Source organism: Miscanthus floridulus, chromosome 3 (genome assembly GCF_019320115.1).
Source record: "Miscanthus floridulus cultivar M001 chromosome 3, ASM1932011v1, whole genome shotgun sequence".
NCBI classification, from domain to species: Eukaryota; Viridiplantae; Streptophyta; class Magnoliopsida; order Poales; family Poaceae; genus Miscanthus; species Miscanthus floridulus.
Genome location: NC_089582.1, coordinates 68,136,289 through 68,161,453, shown reverse-complemented (window position 1 = coordinate 68,161,453; position 25,165 = coordinate 68,136,289). Strand labels below are relative to the sequence as shown.

Below are 25,165 nucleotides of genomic sequence, written 5' to 3'. Positions count from 1 at the left end.
GGTAGCAGGACATGGAGGTCTTGTGTGCATGTTTTATCCCATTTGTGTTGATTAAGGATCATACCGTTGTTGGAACTTCTGTTGAGATTGAATGCATGTCTCTCACTTAGCTGGCCGGATAACTCGTTCCGACCGCGAAGCCGAGTAGCTCAACTCAGGCCGGGCCCCATTCTATAAAAGTGCATACTCTAGATGGTAGTAAGGATGTGCGGGGAGCCAGACATGAGCCCAAGGGTAGGCCGGGCCAGAACGTCCTGGTAGCTGGTTGTCCCTGATTGTGCGGCGCTGGGTGAACCCACGAAATATGGACCTGAGTTGTACCAAAGGTGACCTAAGGCTACCGTGGCTGGTAGACCTGGGTTTGTATTAGGAATAAATTCTCAGCCGGTTGAAATTGATTCGAATCTCCATCTCTCCCGGACAGTGAGAAACTTTGCTAGCTCCAACATCATAGTAACTGGATTATGGAATGATGGTTATGGTGAACTTGAAACTTTTACATCGGCTATGGTTAATATTGTTATGCTCCTAAATGATATACCACATATTTGGCACATGTTAGTTGCTAATCTAGAGATGAATAGTTATAATTAACTTGAGGATCAAATTATAAAATATATAGCTGAATTAGTGGCTTTTTATGCAAAATATTATCAAGCTAGCTCCATTTATAAAGCCTTGCATGATCCTTGGTGTTACTTTATTTCTGGTTTATGACGGGTAAGTCTAGCTGAGTACATTCGAGTACTCAGGGTTTATCCCACTATGTTGCAGGTGAAGTTCTTGGCCTGCTGAAGATGGTGGCTAACCATCAGTGGGCTCGGTGACTATATTTATTTCTCATCAATATGCTTTTATTAGAGGATGTCACTTATGCTAGCAATGTATTTGGAACTTATATTAATGTAATTATTTAAAAGCTATGTTGTTTCCTTTAACTGATTTTGAAACCCAAACTTGTACTATTATTTGTGAACCTATTTATAATATTATTTCCGCTACAACTCTATGTATATAATGTGTATTTGCTTAATCACGCGAGCTTGGTTGTTAAGTTGATTTACTGAGGTCCTTCGTGACACTCGGCGGACTACCGGGTTTATATAAGTGAGAGTATGCGCGTGTTAACGTGTTTAACGGGGACAATCATACTTGATCTTATATAAATTGGGTGGTTCTATCACACAAGAGATCCTGACACTGGAGGCACCCCGAGCTGCTACCAAGGCCAAGGAGACCAAGGAGGTGGACCTCGGCACCGGCGATAAGAGCAAGACCGCCAAGATCGGGCCCAACCTCGATGCCAAATAGAAAAGCACGCTCGTCAACTTCCAACGCATCAATGCAGATGTGTTTGTATGGAAACCTGTAGACATGCCTAGGGTGTCGCGGGAGTTGATCGAGCACTCCTTAAACGTCTCGCCGACCACCAAGCCAATCAAGCAGAAGCTCCGACGATTCATGCAGGATAGGAAGGAGGCTATTAGGGTAGAAATAACACAGCTCTTAGCAGCCGATTTTTATTAAAGAGGTGTATCATCCTGAGTGGTTGGCTAATCCAGTCCTTGTACAAAAGAAGAATAAAGAATGGAGGATGTGCGTTGATTACACCGATCTCAACAAACATTGCCCTAAGGATCCCTTTGGCTTACCTCGTATAGATGAGGTCATAGATTCCACCGCTAGTCGTGAGCTCCTATCTTTCCTTGATTGCTACTCTGGTTATCATCAGATCTCCTTAAAGTAGGAAGACCAGATTAAGACTTTATTTATTACACCTTTCAGTGCCTATTGTTACACCACCATGTCCTTCAGACTTAAAAACACTAGCGCCATCTATTAGAGGGCCATCTAGCGTTGCCTTCCCAAGCAGATAGGGCACAACGTGGAGGCCTATATCAACGATGTAGTGGTTAAGTGTAAGACTACTGATGACCTCATCGCTGACCTCGAAGAAACATTCACCAACTTAAAGAAATTCTGATGGAAATTGAATCTGGCTAAGTGTATCTTCAGGGTTTCATCTGGTATCCTCTTGGGATACATCGTCAGCTTCCATGGCATTGAAGCAAACCCCGAAAAGGTATCGGCAGTCACCAATATGAAACAACCAACCTATGTCAAGGATGTCTAGAAGCTAATAGGGTGTATGGCGGCTTTAAGCTATTTCATATGACGTCTAGGTGAAAAGGGTCTCCCTTTCTTCAAGTTGCTTAAATCTAAGCAACGCTTCACCTGGACGCCTGAGGCCGACCAGGCTTTTGCCGAGCTCAAGCTTTTCTTGATGATCCCTCCAATTATGATGGTGCCTCAGCCCAATGAAACCCTGTTGGTCTACATCGCGACAACTACTCGTGTCGTCAGCATGGCCATTGTCGTCGAGCAAGAAGAGGCTAGACAAGCAAACAAGGTTCAACACCTAGTTTATTTCACTAGCAAAGTTCTAAACGAGTCTAAGACTCGGTACCCGCAAGTCCAAAAGCTCTGTACACCGTCCTGACTACGTCCCGGAAGCTCTGCCACTACTTTGAGAAGTACAACATGGCTGTGGTTACCGAATACCTGCTCGGCAATATTCTTCGTAATAAGGAGGCCAGTGGGCGGTAGAGCTCGGCATGTACTCCATCGAGTTCAGGAGCCGACAAACTATAAAGTCATAGGTGCTCACTGACTTCATCGCTGAGTGGATCGAGATGCAAGAAACTATCCTGGCTGACCGTCCCAAGCACTGGACGATGTACTTCGATGGAGTACTCAACATCGCGGTCAAGCATCGTGGGTATACCCCTCAGTGGGCTATCGATGATATTCCGTCAACATAACTAATGAGATTTGTCAAGTGTGGACATGTAACAAATATGTAAAGGTGTATGAAAACATGTGAGCCCCCCCCCCCCCTAATTCTTTTCTAAGTGGTGTTTGGATCAATCAAGGGTTACTTTTCGTTTTATATTTTGAATTTGAGTATAGGAAGCACCGTACTATAAGGGGGACATAAAATGCAAGCTTAAGGGGAATCTTGTGTTCTCACTTCAAACCTAAAACCCCAAAGCAAAACAAAGCCAGAAACATTCCTAGTCTTATATGTTCTGGCCTATGTGGAAGTTCTGTGTTCGACCACTGAAGTTCTATGGTCGAGCGCATCCGGCCACAGAAGTTTCTCGACTTATCTGTACCGTTGGAATGGGGGTGAGGAGATTATTTATACTCACCTCTCTTCTTCCCCCAACAGTCGCCTACGCATTCACTCACCCACCAACCTGCAAAAAAGTTTCTCTCCTCTACTGAAGGCCACCCAACCTCCCTTTGAGTTATTGGTGATTTCCACGTGTGAGATTGGGTTTGGGAGTGGATTAGAGAGCCCTTAAGCAAGAGCATCAGCTGAGATTGGTTCTCCCTCTATCTTGCACTTTGTGTTTGTTACTTTTAGAGCTTGGGCTCCTAGACGACTAGAGGTTGCCCAAGACCTCCCAATCGGTTGTGGTTGAGCACTGGAAAGTTTGTATTACCCTTGTGAAGCTTAGTGGAACCCTCAAGCTCGATCTTTGTGGTTCATTTAAGAACAGATCAGAGTTGGAAGAGACTCGAAGCCTTTGTGGCTCTCTCAACAACAAGGACGTAGTCAAGCCTTTGTGGCTCCACTGAATCTTGGGTAAATCACTTGTCTCCTTTCTTGTTGTTAGCTTGTGCCTCTTTCTCTCATTTGAATTGTGATTCTAGAGGTTTTCCACCCGATCTACTCGTCTAGAACCACTAGGAAGCTGGGTATTTAACTTGATCTGTTTTTCATCTATGATTTATACCTCGAAGGCACTTTTAGCCTTGTGCGCGGAACTTCCACGGATTTGCTCAAGCTTGAAAAGCAAATGGAAGACAAAGATCTGATATATCTCAACTAAAACTTTAGGTACGTTCGATTCCATCCTATACTGTACCGTGGGTTCTAAATATGTATTCTATTCGATACGCTATAACTTATATCTGTATGCTTGAATTAATGCAGCAACCATTGAATTTACATAGTGGCTAATGTCAAGGTCTCGGCATGGTTTGAGTCCTTGATCCACTAGATAAGGACAACTAGGTAAGGACCTGGAGGAGTACGTACAAAGACCTGGAGTATGTACACACGTTCATGTGATATTTGCATTGGATTTGACTGTGTATTTACCCCCTGCATTTTTATCCATCGTTGATCAACGCAAGTAGACAAAAGCATACCACTCCTCTTCCTATTCCTATTGTATTTGCAGGCCTTTTGAGAAAGGAGCCACCACAGTTCCTAGTCTAGATAGCTGTATTTGCATGTCTTATGGCACAACCAACTATGTTAGAGTTGATGCTTTTTCGGATGAAAGGAGTAGATTTCTAAAGACAGTGTACAGAGACGGTGCAGTTGTCTCTATAAACCGTTTTCATCCGTCTCTGAAAAGCGGTTTGGTCGTCTCCTATATATATTATAACTAAAAATAATAAAGTGTGGACATTTTTTGGTGCGACATTTATTTTGGTTCGTTCGTCTGTCCACGCCTGCGATCCCACGACATCTTCTTGATTGAATATTGCCTATCATGTGATAGATGAATCACGGTAAAATAGGAAGTAGAAAATTATTGTGCTATCCATATACACATTGCATGTTTGCATGCACCAGCATACATGGCAACAAGCAAAAGAAAAGAGAATTAACACAGAAGGAAAGATAATTAAGACAAAAGAATCATCTTTGCATTTCTGAGAACCTTGCCAAATCAGCCTACATTTAATTACTTCTCCTCTTTGCATTTGCAAAAGGGACAACTTTTTCCTCCTTTCATTTGGTTTCACGCTCACGTGTTCCATCGCCCTCGCTTGCTGTTTCTTGCGCGAACCATAGTTGATGTCATCTGTCTTCCATGGCTCAGCCTCCCAATCCCAAGAGAAGGTCCCTACCTCTCCCTAACTGGAGATCCGGCCTGCCAGAGGATCTCCTCGAGTCCATCGGGCAGCGTCTCGCGTCAGGCCACGACGCGGCGTCCTTCCGATCTGCTTGCTACCCATGGTGCGCCGCCGTCCCGTTCGCGACCTTTGGGCCGCTCCTACTATTCCCGTTCGACCCCAACTCGGTCCGCGTCGGCTTCTACTGCGTCCCGGAGAAGAAGGTCTTGTCCAAGACGCTACCCGACGTGCGCAACAAGGTGGCGTGCGGCTCCTTGCGTGGGTGGCTGGCGCTCATGGACGAGGTGGCGTCCATGACGCTGCTGAATCCATTCGCCGGTGCCCATGCCCTCCGCGTTGAGCTCCCACCAGTAGGCGAACACGTCACGGCGGCGTCCTCATCGAAACGCGTGTCTAGGGTCCATGGCCGGTGGGTCCTCCATCCTACCAACGCCTACGGGGACGCGGATGCTGCAGGCAGAGCCATCAAGCTAGAAGACATGAGGACGTGTTCTTCCGTGAGATCGTGCTCTCGACGCCGCCTGACGCCGCCGGCCGCGAGTGCGTGGCCATGGCCATGCTTGGGTGTTCCACGGAGGTCGCGTTCTGCCGGGTTGGAGTCGACAGCGCATGGACGCTGCTCGACACCAAAGTGGAGTTCTCCGTGAGGTCCATCGTCCACTGCCAAGACAAGTTCTTGGCGATCGACTGCACTGGAGAAATCTCCGTCTGCAGCAGCAACGCCGCCGGCGCTACTCCAACCGTGACGCTGCTGCCATCGCTGTCGCCACCTGCGGGGCTCTGCCACCGTAGCTACCTGGAATCAAACGGTGAGCTGCACATTGTGGGTGCCATGGTGAGCACGTTCCACGAGACACAGAGCTTCACCTATCGTAGCGCGATCTACAAGTGCAACCTCCACGACTGTACGCCGGAGTGGTCTAGGGTGAGGGACATCGGTGATCAGACACTGTTCGTGTCTAAACATTTCAATGAAAGCTTCAGTGGAATAAGTGTATCCAAGTACAAGGAGAACAAAATCTACACGTCCGAGCCATTGTATGGGGATCCATACGACTTAGTCCATCGAGTGGAGATCGTTGATATTGCTACTGGCGTATCTGAAGTGAAGTCCGTCCAGGAAAAGATGCAGGGTTCCGAGGCTCTAGGTTGGATTCGACCCAATCTCTGAAAGCTCTATAGTTTGTGAGCCTACGACACCGCGCACTCCGTGACTGTGTTAAATTCATAAACTTTGCTTTTTGGATTAAATGTCACTTTAACATTGGTATTTAATTTAACAGTATTGTTATCTTATCGTGCGATCCGTGTGTTTTTTTTGTATAAATTGTTAGTTATCCCGTAGCAACGCACGGGCACGCTACCTAGTAGTACTGTATTCCTCCGACAAAACTTTGGACTTCTCCCATTCCAAACCAATAAAAAAAATTCCTTTGTGATCTAAGACAAGTGGGCTATGTTAGTCCAAATCAGCGGTTTTTATTGAAGACATTGTATTTGAATGGCGACTTGGCAAGCTAAGTTCCCCCAAAAAAACATCGTTCTTTAAGCGGCCAAGATGTACCTTAATCCAATTTGGTAACATTGGAAAGTCAACTTCAAATGCATTTTAAAATTCATGGAGTGGTGCACATAATTAAGCTGTTAATTGGTCATACGACGACTTAGCGTTTACTAAGCATAATAGTGCACGTAGTCTATATATGATGATCAACGAACAATGGAGGCCTTGCTGTGCCTCGCATCGTGGCCTTGCTGTCCTACTTTGCCTTGAGATCTGCTCTTGACTGATTCTTCACTCGTAGTGTCAACTGTGCAGGCTATAAATAGGAGCCACCAAAGTCACACATTCGCCAATTCAAGTTTACAACCCTACGCCAAACTCCAATGGAAGATCGTAGAATAATAGTCCCCTGTATCGCCATTGTCTTCCTTGTCCTCGTCCTCATGCCGACGCGAATGGTTAGAGCGGGCAAATATCCACGCCTGACCATGACCCCAAGGACACAGCAGCAGCTGCGGAAGTTCTTCAAGAACCACGCGTCGGACATGGCCGATCTCCTCCCTAGTCAGGGGCAGCAGGGCCAGGGCGGCGGCAGCTACGACGATCAAAGCGAGCCTGGCAGTGGCCAGCAGGGCAGCAAGCCGGCCGGCGACGGGAGCAACGGTGGGCAGAGCCGGCAGGCCCCGGCCACCAACGCCGGCATGTTCCTGTACAGCTACCAAGTGGGCACGCCCCCACAGAGCGTGTCGGGCGCGCTGGACATCTCCAGCGAGCTCGTGTGGACGCAGTGCGGCTCGTGCGCCACCTGCGGCGTAACACCGGCCACGCCCTTCTACTCGACGCTGTCCACCACAATGGCGGTGGTGCGGTGCACGAGCGACGTGTGCCAGAACTCCGCCGCGCAGAACTGCAGCGCGGACGTCCCCGGGTGCGGCTACGTGTACATGTACAGAGGCGGCGAGGCCAACACCACCGGGTACCTCGCCACCGAGTCCTTCACGTTCGGCGCGACCCGCGTGGACGACGTCGTCTTCGGATGCGGCCTCGACAGCGTGGGCGACTTCGGCGGCGCGTCCGGCGTGATCGGCCTCGGCAGGGGCCCCCTCTCCCTGGTGTCGCAGCTCGACGCCGGGCGCTTCTCCTACTACTTCGCCCCCGACGGTGACACTGACACTGACACCCAGAGCTTCATCCTCTTTGGCGATGACGCCACGCCGCAGACCAAGCGAGCCTTGACCACCGCGCTCCTGGCCAGCGATGACTACCCCAACATCTACCTCGTCGGGCTGACTGGCATACAGGTCGACGGCAAGGACCTTGACATCCCGCGGGGGACGTTCGACCTCCGTAAGGACGGTTCCGGCGGTGTGGTCTTGAGCATCGCCGTCCCTGTCACGTTCCTCGAGGAGAGCGCGTACAAGCTTCTGAGACAGGCGCTGGTGAGTCGGATACGGCTGCCCACGGTGAACGGCTCAGGGCTTGGCCTCGACGTGTGCTACGCGAGCCAGTCGCTGGCCACGGCCAAGATCCCGGGCATGGCGCTCGTCTTCGACGGCGACTCCGTCATGGAGCTGGAGGTGGGCAACTACTTCTACATGGACGCCAGCAGCGGGCTAGAGTGCCTGACGATACTACCGTCGCCGGACGGGCACGTGTCGCTCCTCGGCAGCCTCATCCAGACCGGCACGCACATGATCTACAACATCCATGGTTCGACGCTGACGTTTGAATCGCTCCAGCAAGCGTCGTCGTCGCCGCCGCCGTCGAATAATTCCTATCAAGGGACGCCAGGGCATCGGCTGTCATCAGCTCCACCGCCACACATCTCGTTGCCGATGCTCTTTGCCCATTTCTTGTGGGTTGCGGTGTACATGGTTTCATGAATTTTCGATTGCCATATAAGTTTGATGGTGTGTGGGATCGGAACATTGCTCCAACAAAAGAGGGGAGGTCGCGAAAAAATAAACTGTCTAATCATGTAATTTCATGTCATTTTAGGACTCGTTCATTTGCTATGAATTTAATACCGGAGCAGATTTCTTCCAGCCCAGGAATAAGTGGATACATGCCTGTCACTCCCTGCCCTGTAACTATTCCATGCCTGTCACTATTCCCTACTTCAACCATCTGCTGTTCGGTTTGCCAGGGATCCAAAACATGTATTACTTGGGGCACTAACAGCATATACCTGTTTTGGATACATGCCTGTTTTGGAGTGCTACAAATACATCTCATGAAATACATTGCAAATACATTGTAGCAAAAACAAGCTCTCATACATTCTCATACATGTAGAGATAATAGGCACCAAAGAGTACCTCAGATAATGTGCAGCCACAGATAAAGGACATGCTAGCTACTACCAAAATTGACAAAAGGTGCACCAAAAGGCTGTCATGATCCACTCTTGAAATTACAATCTTTTCTCACATAAACCATCATAAAAGTGCGCAAATTCAAAGCATAATTTAAACCAGTAGATAACTCGTCTAAGCCTATTCAAGTGTCCATGCACTTTGTCCAATCGAATGTTTCTTGATCATCATTGCCTCCTCCCTAAAAATGACAGTAAGCTTTTTTACAAATTACTGAATAATTGAATGAAAATGACTTGCAATGTAGTCAACCAAAGCATAATTAAATCATTGTGTCAGTTTAAAATCTTTGATTAGTTATGAAACTAATCAGTGCCTTCACAGGCTCTATCCCTATCTTATCGACAAATGGTTTCTCTGCCTTTCTTATCAAACTGGTCCAGAAGAATGATGCAACCAAATTTTGCCACAAGTTCAGTCCAGCGCCGGCAACCATGTTTACTTCTATGGAGTTCATTAACCATGCCAGTGATGATTCTTTTCTATGATCTAAAACTGGCTGCAGTTATCTTGAGTACTAACATGGCAAAAACTTTGCTAACTTCCTAACATATAGAAATGGAAGTGGTTGCATCCTCTGTGAATCAGTAGCTGCTATTAGATTGAAATTGTAAGACTAAAAGGCAGAGAAAAAAACAAGCCCTAACATGCACAAATAAGAAACATCACTTGTTCCAGTTTGTGATATATAAATTATTTTGGCCATTACTATGGTTATAAAAAAAATCCAACTTAACCATGAGGTTTAAATGTCCCTTGATACAAACAACAACATAGTAACATATACATTCACAACAAGGGATAGCCATTATTATTAACTTATGATGCACATTATGTATAATAATAATAATAACTTTACTAAAGTCATGAGACACATTTCAGTTACCTAACTAGGAATGGTGGAAACATAATCAGAATGGTGAAAATTGTGACAGAACCACCCAATTTATACAAGATCAAGTACGGTTGTCCCCACTAACACGATGACACGCGCATACTTTCACTTATATAAACCCGGTAGTCCGCCGAGTGTCACGAAGGACCTCGGTAAATCAATATCCCAACCAAGATCGTATGATTAAGCAAATATATATCACATACACAGAGTTGCAGCAGAAAATAATGTTACAAATGGGTTCATAAATAATAGTACAAGTTTGGGTTTCAAAACCGATTAGTGAAAACAACATAGCTTTTAAATGATTACATTAATATGAGTTCCAAATACATTACTAGCATAAGTGACATCCTCTGATAAAAGCATATAGATGAGAAATAAATATAGAGTCATCAAGCCCACCGGCGGTTAGCCACCATCTTCAGCAGGCCAAGAACTTCACCTGCAACATGGTGGGATAAACCCTGAGTACTCGAATGTACTCAGTTAGACTTACCCATCATAAACCCAAAATAAAGTGATACCAAGGAGTATGCAAGGCTTTATAAGTGAAGATAGCTTGACAACATTTTGCATGAAAAGCGATTAACCCAGTTATACAGTTGTACTTTGGTCATCAAGTTAATTATGGTTATTCATCTCTAGATTAGCAACTATCCTGTGCTAAACATATGGTATATCATTTAATAGCATACAATAGTAACTATAGTCGGTGTAGTAATTCCATGTTTATCCGAACCATCACATTCCATAATACAATTACTAAGATGTTGGGACTAGCCAAGTTTCTCACTATCCGAGAGAGACGGCGATTCGAATCAATTTCAACCAACTGAGAATTTATTCCTAACACAAACCTAGACATACCTGCACCAAGGTAGTCTTAGGTCACCTTTATTACAACTCAGGTACACATTTCGTGGGTTCACCCAGTGCCGCACAATCAGGGACAACCGGCTGTCAGGACGATCAGGACTACCCTACCCTTGGGCTCATGGCTGGCTCCTCGCACATCCTTACTACCATCCAGAGTATGCACTTTGATAGAATGGGGCCCGGCCTGAGTTGAGCTACTCGGCTTCGTGGTCGAAACGAGTTATCCGGCTAGCTAAGTGAGAGACATGCGTTCAATCTTGTCAGAAGCGCCGACAACGATACAGTCCTTAATCAGCACAGACGGAATCACATGAGTCAACCTACACATAGACTCCGTCCGGCCTCCATTTATATTACACCATGATTCTGTTCCACGATAGTAAATATAGCCAACCGTGCTTCGATATCCACCTATATCTTGCAGGTGATAGGAAATCACCCGACTTCTATCGGTCTAAGCATGGCTAAGCATATATTCGATCTTGGACCTAAACAGGGTTAAAGGTATATTTCTAGACAAGGAAATTATATGCATCAAGTGGTTCCAATCAACTCTTATAACCTAATGCATCAAACGTAAAGGACTCAAGTAGTATTTTGTAAACCATAGAAGACTTAGAATGCTCCGGGGCTTGCTTGGGATCCAACACTAGGTTAGTGTTTGTTAGATGACACTCGCTTGGTGAGCATCTCCCGTTTAGGCATGTACTCTAGGGGTCCTTCCATCTTCGAGATAGGTCCACTATACACCGTCTTCGGGTTCGGCTCCAACATCACGACCTTCACGTGGTTCATCTAGCGTACCTAAATGAGATGCAAGATATAAGTGCATGAATATGAAGAATGGTAATATGAGATGCATCACATAATAGCATTCAAGGCAAACATAAGGTCATACAAGACATAGGCACCTAGAGTTATTTAACTAAACATCACACAACGTATTATAGAGGGATAGCAAGCATATTAGGCATGGCACACAAGTGAACTTGAGTTCAGATATTGCACACATGCATCGATCAAGAACTAACCAACATGTTTAGCCAAAACAAGAGCAAGCCATAGCAATCACCTAGCACATGTATAGAAATTTGGACAGCAGCACAACAGTCACTTTTTTTATCCATAACCAGAGATATAGGCATCTAACAAGGGTGATCCTAGACTTTCTGGAAAGCTAATGAAATTGTCTACAACATTGTTATTATCAAAGCTTATTCCAAAGCTAACTAGGTCAAACATGCCAATGTTTCAGATCTACACAGAACTAGGACATAAAAGTAGTAGTAATTTCAACAATGCATAACTGGAGTTATGGATATCAAACAAGCATGAACCATAACTTTCTAGAAAAATCATTAAGTTACATACAACTTTATTATTATCATCTTAAGATGATTCTACAGTTAACAAGGTCAATTAATCCAATCAATGAATCTCTGTCCAAAACATGGATAGAACCTAATATGCAAATTTAAACAGCTATAACTAGAGTTCCACATGTCCAATAAATGTGGTTCTAGACTTTTTAGAAAGCTTAGAAAATTCTAAACAACTTTGTTATAAACACTTAGAGCTAATTCTGCTATTAACAAGGCCACACATTACCAACGAGGCAACCCTATCTGGGTTTGGGCAGAAACAGCCACAAAAATGTAAGCAACTATAACTAAAAATATACTTAACAAAAAATTATGATCTTTAGCTTTATGTAAATATTAAGAAAATTACTACAACTCCTTTATTGTCATCAAGGCATGATTCATAACTTAATTGAGCCAATTAATTCAAACATACAGGCCTATTCAGAATAGGAGCAAAGCAACACAGGGCATTTGTTATTTTTATAGATCTTAAACTATCAAGCCTAGACTCCTAAAATTTTTACCAGACAACAACCATCACCTGAGTAGCACTCCATAAAACTTTCTGTTTATTTGAGTACCACAACTGCAGTTATAAAAAAGACAAGACATAACTAGTATTAAGAACCTAACTGCACAAATTGATTTTTACAGAAAAAACTTTAAACTAGAGCATGTCATATTATAGATCTACTTATATATAATTACACAAGGATTCCAAAAAAATCCTCATTTACTATTTTACAATTTTTCTACTAATTACTACAAATTTTCAAAGTTGATCATTCAAATCTGCATAAATCAAAGAAAAGGAATGTAAATCTTGCATCAGGGATCCGGCAGTTTCTACAAATTAAACTCGAACAAACATATCCTTTTCGGCACTATTCCTCTGAGTCATGGATTCTTCACTTAACCCCCTGGAAAACATCCTATTCTCGCACGTGGTCCCCCTTCTCCTTCCTCTCGACAACAGCATAGGGGGATGGCCGGGCTCACGGCTCCGGCCGGCTGAGGTGGCGCCGGCGGTGAGATGTTGCAGGCTCTGGCTGTCCCAGACCCTGGCGTGCCTCCAGGTGACTGTGGCATGGCCTGAGGTGGCCTGTGGCCTGCTGGCCGCGTGAGCAGGCGGAACGCCGGCAGCTGCTCCGGCGGCGTGGAGCAGCAGCGGCCATCAGCACCGGTCTGGGAGGGCCAGAGACGCGGCGTGAGCTGAGGAAGGTGCCACGGTCCGCAGGGAGTGGTGAAGTGCAGAGGTGAGGGGGCACGGCAGTGCTGCGAGCTCGGTGCCGGCGTCCATGGCGGCTTCGCTCTGGTGCGGCCAGAGGACGAGCGAGAGCCTAGGCGAGCGTGAGAGGGAGCAGAGAGCGAGTGCGGGATGCTAGGGTAGCTCGGGCATCCGCATTTAGAGGCGTAGGGAGCAAGGTGGTGCGTGGCAATGGAGGTGGGGCACACTGCGGTGCAGGCGGCCACGCAGCTTTCTGCCGAACAGGTGGCATGCGCGAACGAGGCCAACTTTCAGTCCAGATTTCGGCATCTTTGGAGCATATTTGTCCCTGGGTGCTTGAAGCAAATTTGTTACTCTCAGACTACACTACAACATTACTTAAGGCGCCATGGTCATTTGAGTTCTGCATCCCTAGGTAATTAAGCTCTAAGATGGCATTGTCAACGCATTGACGGCAATGAACAAACTCCAAAATTATTGGTCAAAACAAGGTCAAACGAGTGCCATCTTTTTGCACGCTCTTTTCCACAATGTATACTCCAACTTATATATTTGGACCAAATCAAGTTGTTTAACAAAATCATGAGAACGTGAGATGCCAAGGTCGACGACGATGAATTCTAGACTTAGCAAAATTTTAAGTACTGAAAACAGCTGCAGATTCAAAGTTTGAGCCTCAGTTTGACTTAGTTCCAAGTTGATCTAGCTCTTGGTCCAAAAACAAAGTTTGTTCTGCTCCACTCAAACTTTAGCTTTTATTTAGGGTGCAACTCCATGCAAGCACTGTAAGCGATTGGTCAACATAGGTCAAAATAGCATCACGGTAAAGCTTAAATCAGAGTTTTTGACCGATTGTGGCATTTTCTTGACCTTTGCTCAACATGAACCCTTCATGACTTTTGTTGTAGAGTTCAATTAGAGTCATTTGGGCAAGGTATCAAGGTTTGGTTGATGATCTATAATTCCATTCACTTAATAAAGCAATCCAAAAAAGATTATAACTTATCATTTCATGTGACTTCTTGATTCCAAACTTCATGAAACTTTTCCACTGATCAAGAGGAATGCATGTTGATGTAATGTACATGAAATAAGCATGTTTAGCATTACTCTTGCATAATCTTAATAAGGGTCCACATGTAAGCAAAGGTGCGTTGTCCAAGTTTAAGTTGGAGCTCACTCTTGTAGATTTGATCTTGACACCTTCATCACCACTTAACATGTCATGTTTGAGCTCAAACCATATTGCTTAACTGGTGACAAACACCTGGGGTGTTACAAAAATAGACAACTAGTGACAAACTGACAATTCAAAGAAAACTGTTTCATTTGCTAAATAATAGGAGCAGATGTCAGCTTTCAACCTTACTGTAAAAGGACAACAATTTTCAAGCTAAATGAAAGGAGAAGATCTCAGCTTTCAACCTGACTAGAAATGCATCTCTATAGTCAAAATCCTCTTACTAGCAACTCAACTATCAAAATGTTCTCATCTCTAAGGATTGCACAAAACTAGAAAATATTTCTTCTTTCAGTTTTGCAGTGACTAAAGGACTCTTGTAGTCAAATAGAAGAAAAACATCAAGTTTTCAGCAATTAAGTAGACTGGCCTATTAGACCATCGCACTTTTGAGCCAAACCAAAGTTGCTTCTCGATCTAGTTCGCACCCACTTAGGAAGGCCTCTCTTTTTTCTTTGCTCTTGATGAAAACTGCAAATGCTTTTGCCTTCTCTTCCTTTGTCACTTCCATTGTGCTCAGAACGGATATACACCTTTTGATAGAGAAGTTATTACCTTCAGCAACCTCCTTTTCTTTGTCTAGATCTGCAGACTCATCTTGTACTTGCTTAGTCCTCATGTCTAGGTATCTCCACATCATTTCTTCAATTCTTTCACCCTTCTTAGGTCTCTTTTCTTCCTTTTCATGTTTTTTGCTTGATGTAATAGTATTAGTTCTTCGTTGCCCGCTTCTTTCAACAGCTACGACCTCATTTTCTTCATCTCGTGATAGAGAATCTCGCTATCCACTTCTTTCAATAGTTGCAGGCTCACTTGTTTGCATCTTAGTGATTGAATCATCTTCATCTAGTACCTCATGAACCTTGATGATGTCCAAGTCTTCTACTTCATGAATTTGTTGAAGTGGTTCTTCTTCTTGTGGTGGCCCAAGGGAAGTGAGATTATAAGTACCTTCAGCCAAATGACCTACACGATAACTTTTAGGTTAGTTCATCAAGTTATATTTTTGAATTCGGGTAATCTTATCATGTATTGCAAGATGTCTCATGGCAGAACTAAGTGTGCAGCAATGCATAACTTTTAGGTTAGTTCATCAATGTTAAAGACTAAACATATGCCTTATGGCAGAACAAAGCAATATTCATCCTGAGAAAATAGCACATGTGCAACAGCATATACTCTGGTAACTTAATTCTACATCATGACAGTACAGATGAGAAGAACATGGATGTAGAATTGTTGTTCTGACATCTATAAATTGTGACAAGTAGAAGCATATAACCTAACTCTACAAATCTAGCATATTGTTGCTTAGTCATCAACACTAGTAGAAAAGCATTCTTGTAATTGTTCCATCAGTACAAAATATAAACTGTAACTAGCATATTGTTGCTTAGTCATCAGCACTATAAAAAAAACTTGATCAAAGACTACTACACAAGTCAAGTGAATCACAGGATAATATGGAGCAGCAAGATAGAAACAAACAAATACTAAAGTGAGAAGTAGAAAGAATATATTGATTGGCACTGTTTGCAACTATAGAAAGTGAACCTTCTGAATTACCTTTTGGAGTTGGTACCGGATCCCAAGAAGGCGGAGGTTCACCTTCCCCAACTCTAAATGGTGCTGGAGAGATCTACAAGTAACAAGAAACCACAAGTCACATAGTGCTGGAGGATTATATAATACATCTAAATAGTGCTGGAGGATACACAATACATCTAGCATTGCATGCTATATTTCTAGAAACTAAAAAAAGCTCAAAACAACATTCTAGAATTAAAATTATTTTTATTTTGTTTATACTGTCAACAAATAATATCATGTATACTGTCAAGTATAGAAAAATAGACACATGAAGCTACTGCCTACTAAACTAAAGAATCAGTCATATATCAACATTATACAAAACTCTGTATTGACATGAAAGTATCAATTTTAAGAACAAACTAAAGAATGGACAAACTAATTGTGTGCAGACCATCTATTTCAGTTCTGACAATCAGTAACTCTATGATATTGTGGTCATGAAACATAATTAATGTTACAAGCCTCTTCTCAGAAAGCACATCTGCTACAGTACACTCTCACTACAAGAAAAAATAGTGGTCAAAAGAAACATGGAAGGCAGTCAGCACAAAAGACTAGTTAATCATCATATCACAAGAAAGGGCACAAAAAGGTAGCTACACTATTTAATCGTCGACGTGTTTAACAACAGGCCCTCTATCACAATAAATTACCACCACTAACAAAAGGTTACAGAGGAAAGGAAAGTCATTGTAAACATGAACTGTCCAAGGCTTAGATATTACATCCTAATCTAAGCTCTGGACAGTTCATGTTTATGTCTTTTCTCCAGCAGAAGCGTAAGCAAAGTGTGCACAAAGAATCGCGACTGAAGCCACTGTTCTTCAAATCAGGGATCAGTGCAGGTCAATTTCACCCTTTTCTCCATGATTCTAGGCCACATGATTAATAAAAATAAATAAATTTGGGGACTCAACCTGGCAACCTGCTGACAACTATAGTAGAATACATCAAACGTTCCCGGTTGGAAAAAATGTAGGCGCTCACAAAAGCAAACTATGCCATCTGAATGCCAATGCCACCATAAAATGCATGTAGTGAATAGCCGGACTTGAGGAAATACTAGTGACACAAACTAAACTACAAGTATCAATTGTTTAATCACAGTGATATAGTTCCTTCACATATGTCAGAGTTCTTCTCCAGATCGAAGAACTGAAGAACACGCCTATGACCTAGGTCAACCTGGAGTAGGATACATCGGTGCCCACTTCTAGCCCCCACTACTGATCACATCATCATCCATCGAACTACCAGGAGGCCATCATGCTCAAGATCAAAGAACCCTAGAGGAGGGAGAGAGGACGAGGACGAAGGGGAGAGCGAGGGGATCACCGACGAGAAGGAGGAAGGGGAAGGACGTAGGGTCGCCGTCTCCTCGTGCCGCACCACGGTCACCCCGCGCCGCCCCGCCGTTGCCTCTATTGCTCGAGTCAGTCGCGTGCTCGCGTCGCTTCCAAAAGCCGGCATCAATCCGGAGGTAAGGAGGTCCGGTTCCGTTCCAGGCCGTGGAGACAGGGAGAAGCGAGGCCAGTTTTGGTTCCGGGCCAGTTTTGGTTCAAGATTGGGCCGAAACGAACGCACATTCTCATTGACATCCGGATTGGAAACAAGCCACAACAATCCACCCGAAACGGGCCCCGGAATGGGCCAATCCGGTAGAAACGAACGAGGCCTTAGAGTTTACCAAAATTTAGTGGTACGAGGAACTAGACACTCAGATAGTAGTAGTTTTCTGTTCTCTTCTGAAAATGAGAGTATTAATTAACAATATTGCCTTGAGTACGTATGTGGTTTCCCAGCAAATGTTCTCTAAAATCACTAATATATATGCTGTTAGATTTTATTGGGCTTGGCCAAATTTTATTCAATTAAAATCAAATAAATCTTAAGATCCAGAATGAATGCTAGGCGCAATAGAGACTGCATGATACTCCTACGACGAGCACGGGATCGGCGAGACCAGACAACCACGTCATGGTACCAGGTGGGCTGCTTTAGTCACTTTGAGCTGGTGGGTTGATTCTCATTGATGATCGGACTTGTAACAGTTATGGTTATAACTGTGGTTACTAGTAACTCTTGTTGTTATGACTGCGGTTACTGGTAACTGATGAACGCATTCATAACGTGGAGGTTCATTTTTTTACCTCTTTGCCTTTCATCTCTCATGCCTATAAGAAGGGTGCTCGCCTTTAGACTGGCGCACGAACATACATATCAAGCACCGTCGTTATTCTATTTCCGCTGCTTTCTAGTTCCCCATTCCAACTCCTGCACGTACATTGCTGCTGCTTTCTAGTTCCCCATTCCTAACTCCTGCAACTCCTGCACGTACAGGCGTTGGGACAGCAGGCCTCCGAAATCACACCCACGTTTGCGACACTTTCGGGTGTGCCGGATGATCAGTTTGTCGGGGAGCATCTGACACAACTACGCGCTGCCGATTTGCATCTTCTCCCGGTGGACGTTTGCGGGACTACACTGTGAACACCTTCCTGCATCGACTATGGTCTGTGATTTCGAGCTGCAATATACTACGTCGACTAGTACGCATGAAGCCACTGGAGCCTTCGGCTATAGTCTCCCCCACAGGGTTTATTTATGATCTTACATCAGTAACATATTTGTTTTGCTTACGATTGGTATTGTCAGTGTTTTGTAGACCGACTAGTAAATTTATACATGTGTCGTGTTGCTCTAGAAAGACGATGGTAGCACTCAAAGGCACGAGAAATTATACTGGTTCAGGCCGGAGCCCTACGTTCAGTCTCAAAGAGGGTTCGAGTTCGTGTTCCTCAATTGAATGCTCTGAAGTTCTTACAATGGTGTGTGTAAGCTAAGGGACAAGAGGTAGGAGTGAGGTGAACGAATGCCCGAATGAAGACTTCTAGAGTTCCTCCCCCTGGATGGGAGGCCTGGCTGCCCTTATATAGAGTTCGAGGGCCAGGTTGCATAGAGGGAGATGGATTCTCCCTACCGAATGATCGTGAGCCCGAGGGAGGGAGAAGCTAGGGAACTTGGTTTGCAAGCAAGTATGTCTTGTCCTGGCATCATCGTATGTTCCGGTATGGATGTCGTCGTGGTCTTGCTCCCACGTCGTGGCATGGCATGGTGTCGTGTACAGTGCTAGTCATGACGGCGTTGTCGGCACGGTGATGGTGCTCCAACTGTCTTGCGCGGCGTGGTCTTGCTATGGCCTTCGTCATCTTCTCCTGTTCTCCTGGTGGCGTTGTGGCGACAGTGCGGGAGCAGGTAGCCGCTCCTGAGTCGTCGGTCGCCTTTGCTGGTCGTGGTACCGGTGGCCTCGACCCTGAACTATGAGGTCGAGGTCCCCGGCGGCTTGGTTGGTCTTGAAAGTTAAGGCTGGGGTTGTGCGCCTCATCCTGTAGTGGGTGGGGCCGTACGCTCGTCCTATTGGGCTTGGTTTGGACAGTGGGATGCCGTACCGGTCGCCACCGTTTGGCAGTTTGTCTTGTCCATGCAAAGGCGTGCAGGGATGGCGTTTGCACCCGAGCTGGCTATCCCCTCATTCCTGGCGGAGTGAGTGGAGCGTGCCTGTCCCTATCAGGGCTGGCGTACTTGATGAAGCTCGACCTCCTTCCGCTCCCTCCTAGGGGTCTGTACGGAGGAGAGGTCGTGCGGTGCTGCGTAGCGTGCAACGGAAGGAGAAGGGAGAGGTTTTGATAGACTGCATGGCTTGACGCCTGGTGTGGGGCCTTTGTAGCTTTGGCGGACCGAGGTCGCTGGGCCTCGGCCAGTTGGGCCGCCTGAGAGGCTAACTATTCGGTGCCTTGAGATACCAGGGGTATGAAGACCCCGACAGGTATGCTCGTCATGGTTGCACTGTAGTGATTAACTGTACTTCATTTGTGCACATATGTATTGTCACAAATTTACTACTATTTTTAATTAAATTAAACATAAAAATGTCTAAATTTCTAACATATGCTTAAAGAGAGTTATATTAACTGCTCAAGAAATATGTTACAATATTCTTTCGTAATTAAAGACTCCACATATTGAGTAATCCACGTGCGCCACACCACTGTTTGTTACATACCTTTTGCCAAATTACACAAGTCCACAAGCCATGTCATTATTCTGTCCCCTCACGGATTGGAATCACATATTCGAGAGCGTCCTAGACATATGTTTTATATCATTACTCCTTCGTCCAATAAAAAGTATCATTTTTATTTTTTAAAAAGTCAAATATTTACAATTTTGACCAAATATATAAAAGAAAATATTAATACTTATGGTACATAATTAGTATCAGATGAATCGCTGAATATATTTTCATAAATTTATTTGGAGATACGAATGTTGCTAATATTTTTTATAAATCTAGTCGAACTTAAAAACTTTTGAAGCTCCATCGATATTCACTTTCACCTAGCCCTACTCTGGATGTTTCTAATGTTCCGATGGTCACTGGGCTTTGCTTTTGCTTTTTCTTGCCTTCTTTGCAGATTTTGAAGATAGCTTGATTACCTTTCAGGTCCTCCGCTAAGTTGTAGAGAATCAACATAATTCAATTAAAAAAAAATGACAGATGCGACCACATGTTTAAGCTTAGCACCATGGACCACCTTATTTCTCCAAAACCAAGTTCTCCCTAACATGAGAGCAGTCAACTCCGCCATTTCCTTGCTAATAACATAGCTTAGCTGTAAGAGAGTAACCCATCCGGTTCAATACAAAAGGATGGATCCTCATACGGCAATACCCAATGCTGCTTCTTAACAGAGCACACGTTTCTTGCATGGAATTCTAATTCGACCTCTAGCCCACACAACTCGTGCATATTATCCTTTTCTAGGCAATATTTATATTTGTTTAGTCTTATTGCCAAACCATGGTTCACACTTCGCCATAGGAAAACTTTATTTTGTACGGTATACTCAGTATCAAGATTGAATTTCATAAGGTTTATCCTCCACAGAGTTCAGGCTGCTGCTGCGTGCATCGTTATCTTTATCATTAGTTACATGTTTTGTGCATAATTAATAAAAAAGATTCATGTTATAAAAATAATAAATGAAATAGTTTCCTCTATATACCACTATAACTTTTTATGTCAGTATAAATCACTTAGCCAGCCATTTGAAATTATTGCTTTATTCTAGAAAACGTAGTGCTATTTCACTCGTGTGTAATTCCTTTTGAAAACTTATGGCCTGTCTATAAAGTTTGGGCCCGTGAACTTTGAATTGAAATTTGATCCTGATCGCAATGCAAAACGGAATTTTAACAAAAAGAAGAAAAATAGAGGAGGGCCCAACTTAACCAATCAGTTTGATCCAGCGAAGCCCTCGCCGCCCACTCCACCTGTCCCACCCCTACCGGCGCCGCCGCCGCAATCCGCCTCCGTCCGCCTCGACCTCGATCCACCTCGATGACCTTATGAGATGTGCGGCGGCGGTACGCTCCCTCCTCCCACTACCCCACCCCGCTCCCGCCGGCGCCGCCCCTATCCACACCTCCGCCCCTCACCTCGCCGCCGAGCTCGAAGCCGGCGACGCCCTCCACGCGCTCCTCTCCACGCTCCCGCCGTCGCTCCCTTCCTTCTTCCCTTGCCTCTCCCTCCTCTCGCGCCGACTCACCCCGCACTCCGTCGCCGACGCCCTCCTCTGCGCCGCGCTCCCGCCCGCGTCCCGCCTCCGCCTCTTCCTCTTCTCCGCGCTCACCCCGCGCCTCCGCTCCCCGCTCCTCCACTCCCGCGCCGTCGTCCCCATCCTCCTTGCCACCGATGCGGATGCTGCCATGTACGACGCCATCGCCGACGCCCAAGCCGCCGGCCTCCAACCCCCCGCTGCCGCATTCGAGGCGCTCATATTCGCCCACGCCTCCGCCGGACGGCACCACGAGGCGGTCGAGGCCTTCTCCCGGATGGAGGGCGAGTTCGGGTGCCGCCCCACCACCTTCGTCTACAACGCCGTCCTCAGGGTCCTCGTCGCCAGCGGTGGTGTCGTTCCCCTTGCCCTGGCGTTATATAACAGGATGGTCACCGCCGGCTGCCTGCCCAACAGGGCCACGTACAATGTGCTCATGGATGGCCTCTGCAAGCGGGGAACGGCCATGGACGCGCGCAAGCTGTTTGACGAAATGCTCCAGAGAGGTATCACTCCCAACGTCAAGACACACACCATCTTATTATCGTCGATGTGCAATGCCGGACAGCTGAAGGAAGCTGAGAACCTGCTACATTCCATGGAAGACACAGGCTGTCCGCCTGATGAAGTCACATACAATGCATTCCTTAGCGGGTTATGCAAGGCTGGCAGAGTTGACGAGGCCATTGAGCGGCTTGAGGCACTCCGTCGTACTGGGACCTTTGTACTTGGCTTGAAGGGGTACAGTTGCTTGATTGACGGTTTGTTCCTGGCAGGTCGGTATGAAGAGGGATTCCAGTGTTACATGGAGGTGTTGGAGCAAGCTGATTTCTCACCGGACATTGTTCTGTACACTATAATGATCCGTGGGTGTGCAGAGGCTGGAAGAACCAATGATGCCTTTGCCTTCTTCGATGAGATGAAAGAGAAAGGCTTTACTCCTGATACCTTCTGCTACAACACGCTGCTGAAGGCCCTCTGTGATGCCGGTGATCTGGATGGAGCTCGCTCGTTGATGTCAGAGATGGCGCAGAATAACGTGGTCCTAGACACCAATACACATACTACCATGATACATGGGTTGTGCAAGAAACAGCTTGTAGATGAGGCAATGCAGGTTTTTGATGGGATGGTGGAAGTTGGTTGCCATCCAACTGTTATGACATACAACGTGCTCATCGATGGACTCTACCGGGCACATAGGCTTGAGGAAGCTCGGATGCTTTTCTATAAGATGGAGGTGGGAAATAACCCTTCCTTGTTCCTTCGGTTAACACTTGGTGCAAACCAGGTGAGGGACAGTGAGAGCTTGCAAAAGCTGGTTGACAGTATGTGCCAGTCTGGGCAGGTGCTTAAAGCTTACAAGCTTCTTCGAGGTATAATAAACAGTGGTGTGGTTCCTGATGTTGTCACGTATAACACACTGTTAAATGGACTGTGTAAAGTGAGGAATCTTGATGGAGCACTGAGGCTCTTCAGAGAGCTCCAAGTCAAGGGGTTCTCTCTTGATGAGATCACGTATGGGACTCTTATCGATAGCCTCTTGAGGGCACACAGATATAATGATGCCATGACATTGTTCCAGGACATATTACACAGTGGTGGCACCCCGAGTCTGTCAATCTACAATAGCATAATGAGATCGCTTTGTAGGATGAACAAATTGTCACAAGCAATCAACCTCTGGTTTGATGACCTGCCCAAAAAGTACAATCTCTCAGCCCAAGATGAAGTAATTGCTAGTGCCCGAAAAAAGTTTGAAGAGGGTTCCCTGGATGAAGCAGTTAGGGAGCTAATCAAGATTGATCAAGAATATGGTTCGGTAAACTCATGTCCTTACACCATTTGGCTCATAGGCCTCATTCAAGCAAGGAGAATAGATGATGCCCTCAAGATTTTTCATATACTTGAGGAGTTTGGCATTGATATCACACCAGCTTGCTGTGCTCATCTTAGCAAATACCTATGTTGGGAAAGAAATCTAGATTCAGCAGTTGATGTTATGCTCTATACATTGAATAAACGATTCATTATGTCAAGACATGTAGGCAACCGGTTACTTAGTAGTCTTTGTATCCGTCACAGGAGGAAGGACGCACAGGCCCTTGCATGGCGAATGCATCTTGTAGGATATGATATGGATGCATATCTTCGTGAGTCTACAAAAGGTTTGTTATACAATCAATAGAAATGTCAGTAGTGTTTGTAGGGCTACAGAGCTTGCTCTCGAGAGGGCTGCTGATATTTTGAACTTTTTATCTGTACCAATTTGTTCTAGGTAACCCCAAAGTAGGGTTTGATTCACTGAGTTCTTAGCTCTTGCATTGGATTTTGTAACCCACTAATTCAGTTGTAACTTCAATAATGAGGCAAGCATATTGATATCCTGCAACATATTATTACACTCTCCGAGCTTCTACACAGTTAAAGTTGGGAAATTATCTTCCATACCACCACTTGAGGCTCCCCTTTTTATTAATACCACCAAACTAGTCAATTGCATATGGGCTATGGTCCTACATGTCATTCACACATGCTGATGGTATATATGAAAAGTGCACCTCAAGTGGCGGTACAGATGAAAGTATTCCATTAAAGCTCATTATGCAGTTGCTTGGTTATGGCTGAAACATTTCGGTACTGTCGCTAATCTTGCTTTTTCTCATCTATAAGCGAAGAATGTGGTGCATCCTTCATGCATTAATAGGGCTCGTACTAATAGTTGAGCTATCTTAAGTTCTCATGCATTTTTTTGATGATGTTGGTACTACCTTTTTTCTTTCGCTTTATAGATTGTTCTGCTTTTATCAAACCGGTTAATTCACTGCTGGGTGGTGGTGGTGTATTTAGCTGGATATGATGCTTTGCAAGTAACACCGGTCCAGATTGGGCTGCATCCTTAGTATTTTGTAATGAGGCTGCTCAGGACTCTTTTGTCAGTGTGTTGATATATCGCTGTAGCTACACTTTTTGTTTCTGGAGTTGCAACAAAACTTTTCTTATGTTCATTAATTTGATACAGAGCTAGGCATCACATATTCTGTTTACATATTTTACGTTCTAGATGTATACAGCCAGTCAATAAAATTCTTTTAGTTTTTCTTGGACTAGAGAATGCCCTCTAGATGTATGCTGACATTTTGATCTGTACTGATTTTATTTTAGGTAAAACTGTGTAATAGGGTGTGTTCACTGCTTTCATATCAGTATATCACTTGCAGTGGATTGTGTAGCCCATCAGTTCAGTTTTTAACTTTAACAGTGAGGGTCTGAGGTAAAAACTTCATATTCCACGACACATTACACCCCTTTTCTTGCTTCTCTGGAGTAAAAAAATTATGTAGACTCAGTTGTCTCGCACTTTCTGTCTATCTTGTTACTACGTTTAGTTTACTGTAGAAACTAACATTATTTCTTTCTATGATCCCTCTTTGGTCAAGTTTGTTAGCATATCATCATTCTAAGACGCAACTGGGCTTGATAGTGTGCTTTTCAGGGAAAATTTGACCAGATGAGGTACTTCAACACGTT

General features: G+C 44.9%; 2 protein-coding genes across 2 annotated transcripts; both read left to right on the top strand.

The window, feature by feature from the left end:
* Nucleotides 1–6,825: 6,825 nt before the first annotated feature.
* On the top strand, nt 6,826–8,325 carry LOC136543857 (aspartic proteinase nepenthesin-1-like). Its single transcript, XM_066536194.1, has one exon. The coding sequence runs from the start codon at nt 6,826–6,828 to the stop codon at nt 8,323–8,325; it is 1,500 nt and encodes a 499-aa protein (XP_066392291.1).
* Nucleotides 8,326–21,331: 13,006 nt separating this feature from the next.
* Nucleotides 21,332–24,045, top strand: LOC136545925 (pentatricopeptide repeat-containing protein At1g79540-like). The gene has a single exon (XM_066537890.1). The coding sequence runs from the start codon at nt 21,426–21,428 to the stop codon at nt 23,820–23,822; it is 2,397 nt and encodes a 798-aa protein (XP_066393987.1). The 5' UTR covers nt 21,332–21,425; the 3' UTR covers nt 23,823–24,045.
* The last annotated feature ends 1,120 nt before the right edge of the window (nt 24,046–25,165 follow it).